At 41.1% G+C, this 8,764-nt stretch overlaps 1 protein-coding gene across 1 annotated transcript; it reads left to right on the top strand.

The window, feature by feature from the left end:
* The first annotated feature begins 14 nt into the window (after positions 1-14).
* socs9 (suppressor of cytokine signaling 9) lies at positions 15-4,689 on the top strand. Its single transcript, XM_068317133.1, has 2 exons — positions 15-129; positions 2,348-4,689. The coding sequence occupies exon 2, from the start codon at positions 2,496-2,498 to the stop codon at positions 4,107-4,109; it is 1,614 nt and encodes a 537-aa protein (XP_068173234.1). The 5' UTR covers positions 15-129; positions 2,348-2,495; the 3' UTR covers positions 4,110-4,689.
* Positions 4,690-8,764: the final 4,075 nt, after the last annotated feature.

Here is an 8,764-nt window from a genome sequence, read left to right as displayed (position 1 = left end):
GCGTGTTTTCAGCAGGTCATTTGCCAAAATAGCACGCTAGTCAAACGGCGGAGCTAGCTGCCCTTTTGTCATTAGTTTGTCCAAGAGGATTCAGAAGCTCTTTCGACGATAAAGTTGATAACTGATTTGGTATGTTCACATTTTGTGCTATATCCGAGAGCGCTAGAAAGAAGTTGCCATAAATACAGCCCGACACTTAAACATTGAAGAGTACACAAATTAGCAGATAGCTAACTAGCTGCTCTGCTAATTTAGCTTAGCGACCACAAACAGCTGCTTTGCTAACGACTTTAGCTTGCGCGACATCGTAAGTTGTGGGTTAATATCTTTTAGTCTTAAAAGATAATTTAGCTGTCGATATATTTGGAAAAACGAGGAACATTTAAAACCAAAAGAGGTAGCTGAGGTTACCCTAACTTGGAGACAAAAAGTTCGGGAATTTGTTTGTGTCGACCCTGTACTTTGTCTCAAAAATAGTTGTCTTGATTAAAAAGGACTGGGTCACACCCCTGATACTATTACGATGTCCGTTAAATATAAAGTGAATGCTGGCGTGATTTAACAATTGTGGAAAGAAAATCGTCAAAAAGTGCAGCCTCCAGGTTCCGCTTACTACTATGTGGTAACTTTGAAATTGACGATGGCCTCGTCATCATGTAAATATGTCAAATTGTGAATCAAACGTAGACTGGTGTTTTGACATACAGTATACGAAATCGGAGAAAAGAGCATCATGGCAAATATTTTTAGTTGGATTCTAAAATGAACAATGTAAGGAAGAATAGACTCCAGAAACAACTCTTTATAGCAGAGACAAGCTAACTTACAGGCCGGGACAACTTTCCAGGACGAGGCAGCTCTCAGACCCAAAGAGCTCCAAACATACCGGAAGTTGTTTTACCAAATGTTGGCTGTTTCGTGAACAAAAAATGTTTTCAACCCGAAGTGTACTCATTTTCAAGAGCTCAACTCATCTTCAGACTGCAAGAAACGAATTTTTAATGCCATTACTTAGTTTGAATGAGCTAGAGTTGAAATCATACACTGGCAGTTACCCTGAAACTACACTGCGTTAAATTTAATTGGACATTTAATCTTAAGAGAGAACAATTTGTCTTTTTAGAAGCACACATGACGGTGAATCAATTTCATTTGCTTTTGGTGCAAAAAAAGTGACAAAGTACAATGGAAAGCCACCATATATTAATGGGTTTTCAGTACAGAGAACTGTATCTGGTGCCCCCTTCTCCCTCGCAGATAAGGTCAGGTTCACAATGAGCACCTTTGAGATCATCATCATCCAACATGACCAGTTTGGTGGTGTCTCGGTGTTCTGGCGACATGTATTTTCGAAGGGTCACACAGACTTCCACGTCATAGCCATCAGTTCCCTGATTTGTACCGGGGTGAGATCTTCAGAGATTAGGAGATCTTATGTTGGAGCAGTGGGCCCAGGCTTCCTCCTGGTGCAGAACAATGCCCGACCTCATGTAGCAGGTGTAGACAGTTTCTGGATGAAACCATTGACACTGACTGGGTTTCATGCTCCTCTCATCAAAATCCAATAAAGGACTTATGGGATGTTATATATCTGTGCATCCAATACTACCGTCACAGGAGCTCACTGACATTGTGATCCAGGTCTGGGCAGAGATCCCCCAAGATGTCCAGTTGTTGGGAATGTGTACAAGCACCATAGACACAACTTAGGCTCATAATGGTAATGACATTCATGCAAGGTGGCTCAGCCTGGGATTTTCATTTTCTTAGTTATAATTTTAGAATTATAATTTTGGATTCAGTCTTCAGTGGATCAATGATTTTGGTTTGATTTGACTTTTGTTACTTCGTTTTGTTTTTAGCAAGTATTAGAGTTTGAATTTTAGTTAGAAGAATTTATTCAATATCCCAAGTGTGGATTAAATTTTGGTTTAATGTTTTTCATAAAATGGACAAAATTTTACTGAATCCTGCTTCAGTGTTCTATGTATTGCTATCCATTATTACATATTTGAAATAATGGATAGAATGAATGAATGAACTTGTGGGGAATAGTGATTGGCACTATTGATAATCCGTAAAGATTAATGTACTAAATTAAAATATAATTGACAGATTTAATAAGAATGAAAATAATTATGAATTCTAACGCTAAAAGCAACATCCCCATGAGGCAGGTTAAGAAAAAAGATTCTTGTGAGATTCGTGAAGGTAGAATTTTAGCAGAGCTGTCGCCAGTTTCAATTATATTAAAATCTTGTTACGCAAAATATAAAAGCAAATGTGTATGTATCACAGGTGATATAGCTTGTTAAAACAGACTTTAAGCACATCTCTTTTTTTGTAGGTCGTTCTAACCTCCATTGGCCATGATGTATGGACAAAGAAAATGATGCGAATCGGAAATCTATTGCCAAAAGTTAACGGCAGTTAGAAGTTTCCAGCGCAGTTCCCAGGAGTGGTTCAGCTGCTGCTGATCCACCTCATAATCCATCATGTCTTTACCAAAGGAGTCAGGCAACAGAGGGAAAGATCGTGAGAGAGGAGCTCGTCCCAAGGTGAGACAGAGCCGGTCAGAAGAGAGGCGAGATGTGGGCAGTGGGCGAAAAGGTGGGAAGGGAAAGAAAAAAGGCCTTGCGTCCCATGAACCTGCAGCTGAGAGGCCTGTCAGTGATGGCTTTGAGTATGGTGAACTACTGAGCGACCTAGAGACAAGAGACAAATCTTCCACCTCTCTGAAGGACAGTTGGAAATGGCAAGGGTTTGAAGTCACTCCCTCATTACTAGGACAAGAACAGACAGCAGCAGGACCGGAACTGGGAAAAGTTAGTTCTGCTATGGAGTTATCTGCACCAAGTGAAAGTGAGAGCAGAGGCTCAAGTAGTAGTCGCACTCTCAGGCAAAAAATCCAAGATGCAATGGGGCAGTGTTTCCCAATAAAGACACATACTGCAGTGACACCAGCGGCAACTCCCCAAGCTCTTTCATCATCAGCCTCCTGCGCCTCGTCAAGGCGCAAGATCCATCTCAGTGAGTTGATGTTGGATGACTGCCCTTTCCCTGTCGGATCAGAGCTGGCACAGAAGTGGTATCTCATTAAGCAACACACAGCCCCCATTACTCAGCCTCCCATGCTTGATTCGGCAGTAGTGTGCAGTGCTCCTACTTCAGCCATGGCAACTGTGGTGGAGGACATAGACGACAGGCTACGAGAGCGCAGGCGCATCAGCATAGAACAAGGTGTTGACCCACCACCCAATGCGGAGATCCACACATTTGAGGTGACCGCCCAAATCAATCCTCTCTACAAGCATGGCCCTAAACTGGCTCATGGTATGAATGAGTTATCTGGGGCTGAAAGACCCTCCCAACAGCAGCTTCTTCTCCAAAGACAGCAGCAGCACCAGCTCCTGCTTCAGAGCTGTTTGGACACTCTGGATGAGGTAGTGGCCTCAGCCTCTGTCCAGCCATGTGACAGTGTGTCAGACCCTCCGGTTGAGCCAGAAGTTTCGGCCCCCAGCGTGCCCTCCAGGGCCATATTTCCTCAGGCTGAACATCACAAATCTCACGATGGCTACCGCATCCATACTCAGATTGATTACATTCACTGTTTAGTTCCAGACCTGCTGCAGATCACAAACCTCCCTTGCTACTGGGGTGTCATGGATCGCTACGAGGCGGAAACACTCCTAGAAGGAAAGCCTGAAGGCACCTTCCTCCTGCGTGACTCTGCCCAGGAAGACTACCTCTTCTCAGTTAGCTTCCGCCGCTACGGCCGCTCACTACATGCACGCATTGAACAGTGGAACCACAATTTTAGCTTTGACGTGCATGACCCCAGCGTCTTCCATGCTACCACCGTGACAGGATTGCTGGAGCACTACAAGGACCCCAACTCTTGCATGTTTTTTGAGCCTCTGCTGTCTAACCCCATTCACCGAACACAGGCCTTCACTCTGCAACATATCTGCAGAGCAACCATAAGCAGCTGCACTACCTATGATGGCATTAACATGCTTCCCATTCCAAACGCTTTAAAAAAGCACCTTAAAGAATATCATTACAAGCAGAGAGTACGCGTACGGCGAATGGACACCTGGTGGGAATGAAGAACACACAAATATGGATTGAAAAAAACTACTAAATGCATTTAATGGTGACTCTTGGAAGTATCTGGCCTACACTGCACTGTACTTATTTATTATATTCCCGCTGTACATGTCTTAATAATTGTACTAAACTGCAATCATGAAACAATATGTAATCTCACTGATCTTGTACACTCAAAGTTCTTTCAGCTCAATAAACAAACTTATTTAAATTTCAGGTGTTCAGAGAGCTAACCTCACACGTCTTTTGTGTTTCAAAGTGTGATTAAATCTGCTTGATTATGTGATGAAGTAGATAAGTGCCCTGGTGCGTATCGAGATGATTGTAATATCTGTTCATCAGTCACGTGCTGAGAAGCTGGAACACACACTGACAAGATGTCCTCTTTGTTAAAAGACGTGTGGAAGTGCAGCATTAATTATTGCTCCACACTTTAGCCTGATATTGATGCCAGGCTGTTTGGATGAAGAAGGAAATGGCTTGCTTTTGAATTTATATTTTTATACATTAAAATAATTATTACATGCTCCTGTTATTTCTGTTTCTATTGCACATCAGGGAATGTTCTGTTGGCACATTCCACAATTTTCAGCTTCTTTGCTTTTAAATAAAAAAAACCATCTGCAGCTTCTATGAGATTAGCATGCCAGCAGCCGGTGCCAACAGCCTTCTCTGTTTTGAAGTAAAGAATCAAATACAGCCTTCCTGAAGTCTGCACAGGTGAAGCCATATTAGAATTAAAGTTATGAAACACTGCCACCGAGCCTTGTTTTGCAAAAAAGTATTGTGCTAGCCAGGTTTGGATAAATTCTCCTGTATCAAAAGGATTTTATTTTTTAACTTTGAAGAAAAAGTGATCATATATCTTTCCTGCTGTTGTATATCTTAAGCTTTCTTTCCAGCGGTACAATGATGGAACCATGACAATGAAATGCAGATGAATGTTAATGATCTGAAGTCAATCTGGAGTCAGACACAAAGAAGAATCGATTCTAAGCTGGAAAAAGGTCAGGTACATCTTAAAGATATGTGGTGCTTCTTACGTGCCAATACCTTAACATTCAGAGGAAATGGAGAAAAATCAATACACACTTTGTGTGCACTCCTTCCTCTGTCTTCTGATAGATGGTAATTTCTTGGCTGTTATGCATACAAATCTGAATATTTTGTATTAAACTACCAAAAACTACATCTACACTCCTAACTACTTTTGGAGAGTAGATGTATCTCTAGACTTAAATTACTGGAACTCGTAGCATGTAAAGGAGAAAAATTTTAACATACAGATACATGAATGTCGCACAAAATTCACATTCACATTCAAAATTCACATCAAATGGGTAAAAAACCTTTATTGTATATACTGAGTACTAATCACTACAGGCCACTATCTTTCTGTTAATGAGACAGCATGGAGAATGGTTCCTAGATTGACCTTCAAACCATGGCGGGGCTGCTTTCTGGTTGAGACGGGTGATTAGACATGCAATCCATGACAAGCATTTGTCCACTAATGAAGCTGCTGTGATTTGTGTAGCAGCTCTGAAGTCTGCATTCAAAATGAAAATTCAGGACCTTCAAACGCTGTAAAATTAATCTGAAGTTGTGTTTAAGTAAAGCAGCATAATCTATGAAAGTCAGCTGTTTTTGACCACTGCTTGAACCCTCAGAGTTTTCTCAGTAGTATGACAAAGCACAGCTATTTCCTTAAAATTTCCTAACAGCAGTTTTTAAAGTAAGTATTCACCAGTTATCACATTGATGTATGTTAGCTCCGCATTGTGAGAAAACAGCAGGTACAGATTACATATTTTGTAGTGAAGAAAAATGCTGTATTACATGAAGCACAGCAGGTGGCTGTAAAGAGCCTTGGTGAGGCTGGAACCTGTTTCTCACCAGCCTGTGTGTTCTCTGTGTGAGTCTTTAAGATGGTCGATGTGAGAGTAGCAGAGATGTGGCGCTCGTCATGCAGGTATTACAGGTCCTGGGGGAAAAGGACTTTTCTTTGCCCGGATCATTGGGCCTTGAGGGACGTCATGCTCAGGCGAAGGAGAAAGCTGATTGGCTACACATACTTAGAGTGTTTGTGCCTGTTTGAACCTCTTTTTTTTCCTCTTCCATTGAGGGAAGAGATTTTCCTCTGAGCATAATCTCTTCAGTTGAGCATCAACAGGGTGGAGAATGAGCTTGGAATGTCTGTGACACCTGGGGGCTATGGCTCTCCGAAATAATCTGCCAGTCATAATCTAACAAATACCCTAAAAGGGCTTGGATTGATGCAGAGTAGCAAGTCTTTGTGTGGACCTATGCTTTGAGCATTTCTATGTAGACCCATAGTGATGGAGAACTGAATCATCATGTGATGCGGTTATGTATCTAGGCCATTAATCAGGGGAGGGAGTATCAAACTGATTTCAAATTCTAGAAAATGCAAACAGCCAAGACATGAGTCTTCTTATCCACCCAGAGAGTATTCTGCGACAGAGGGAACACTGTAGCGGAGATGGTTATTTTTGGTCAGTAAATAAACTAAGCTGCATTTCAACTTTGAACATAAATGGAAGTGTTCTTGCCTATCTCAAGTTGCAGCTTTTCAAACAGGGTGCTTCTTGTCAAAAGCCAGCAAGTAATTCCAGAGTTATTAAAGTTTCACCTCTTAAAAGTCGTAACAACTCCCCCACAGGACGTACATTGTCACACAGTGGAGTGCTTAGTTTGATATTTGTTTCCCTGGAAGCAAGCCGCTGACAACACATCATTTAAAATCCAAACTTGCTTCTGTTCTCTCCAGCATGTAGGAACTCTTGAGGTATTTGCACGCGTCTATTTCCCGTGCCATCATTTGCTGCGGCTGCACAATCGTCTCTGCACTGACAGGTTGTTGAGAAAATAATGAGGTGTTTGGCATTTTATAACTAAGGTAATGGATCCAACACTGATTGATGGGTTTGTCACACAACAGCCCTGGTCACAGGCTTTAGTAATTTAACCTACAGAATGCAAATAATACATGGATCATGCCCTGGATGGATGATGATTGGCTGTACATAATGCCTTGCATGTCAGCGTAACATGTATTCTGTAATTTAACATCAGAATGATGTGTGTCATGACCCGGTTGTAGAAAATGAATGTTATTGAGCTACTGATAAGAGATGTAATTATAGATATCCATTGTTTGTTTTCAGAAGAAGAGTTAATTACATTAAGCTTTCACAGGGGCTGTGAAAAGGGCACATTCATCAATGGTAAAAGGCAAGGGAAAATGTAATATTGCCAAACCATAAATTCAGTTGCATGCTCAGTATGATTATGTATTCCCACAGCAGTCACATTGATCATGAATGGTAAAGGTGTAAAATAAGGAGGAAGCCTATCAAGCCAATAGTAAATAAAATAAAATGTTGAACGGTTTATTCAGTGCTGAAGTTGATGTAGCCTTCCAATGGGCCGTCCTCAGTCCTCTGCTTTGTGTTCTCCCATTTCTTCTATTTTCCTATTTGTTCTGCCGACAAGGTTAGGTTTTCACTTCCATCTGCTGCTTGCTTTGTTTTTGTGTTTGTATGTTGGCAGGATTACAAAAAAATGGCCTGATTCAGAGATTTTAAGGAAACTTAGTGGGAGTGTTGGACATACGACAGGGAAGAATTGGATACAGTTTGAACTGGATTTGTATAAAGGGATGGATCCAGGATTAAAAAAAGAAATTCTTTAACATTAATAACAGATTGGACTTGTTTCACAGTTACCATCAATTACTACCCATATTTTAGTTTTGATTAAACTTGCTAGTAAGGTTAAGCATTTTATGCAGCAGAACACATTAAAGTCTAAAGTGGATTCAGACAAGGAAGTGGATCCATTAATTATTTTCTCTTCCTTTAACATTAGAAGACAAAGGTTTTTCCCCCCAGCATCTTAAAGCTGGAAGCACAAAGAAACACAATTAAGCACCTGTTGCTAGCCAATATCAGAATGGGGATGCATTGTTTACCAAAACTGAGGATCTAACTCTGGAAAAACACAATTTTATACTACTGAGCGTTAGATGAGATTTTCCTCCGGTTGGAGTAATAACATTTGGTCATCCTTGAGGTATGGCCGACTGGATTATCAGCCAAATGCCATACTTGTATGGCTGTGCACTGTGGAGAACAGAATACACAACAGGAACGTATTCCAAAGCTGTGTAACACACAATAGAAACATCAATAATCTGACCCAGGTGACACCCGGACCCTCCATTGGCAATACATGTGATGAATTCAAGATTTGTAACTTTGTAAATAGCCCACTGTATTTATTTTTGTGTTATTCATAGCGTGTACACAAATAGAAGTGTATACAGATGTTTGTTTGTTGATTGGTGTCATAGTTGTGGTTACTGACCGTTGAATATGGTCACATTTTGAATAGAAGCACAGTTTGTCGAGGGTAATGAATCGTTCAGCGCTGGTTGTCGTTGACAGTATAACTGCCTTCCACTTGAGCCGCCTGTGACCCCTAGTTGATTCAGCTTACATGTGTTGGTGTGATTACCTGATTTAAAAACATGGGACCACAAAATGTGCAAATTCAAGCTCTCCTTTCATATTCAAAGCTACACTGACATCCAAATATGCAAAAGATGCCCTATCGAGGTTAGCTAATCCAC

Source organism: Antennarius striatus, chromosome 6 (genome assembly GCF_040054535.1).
Source record: "Antennarius striatus isolate MH-2024 chromosome 6, ASM4005453v1, whole genome shotgun sequence".
NCBI lineage: Eukaryota > Metazoa > Chordata > Actinopteri > Lophiiformes > Antennariidae > Antennarius > Antennarius striatus.
Note: the sequence above shows the minus strand (reverse complement) of the source record. Positions and strands in the feature narration are given on the sequence as shown.

What these genes read in the sequence shown, in the direction of transcription:
- socs9 (XM_068317133.1), top strand. Translation starts at nt 2,496, where the DNA reads ATGTCTTTACCAAAGGAGTCAGGCAACAGAGGGAAAGATCGTGAGAGA.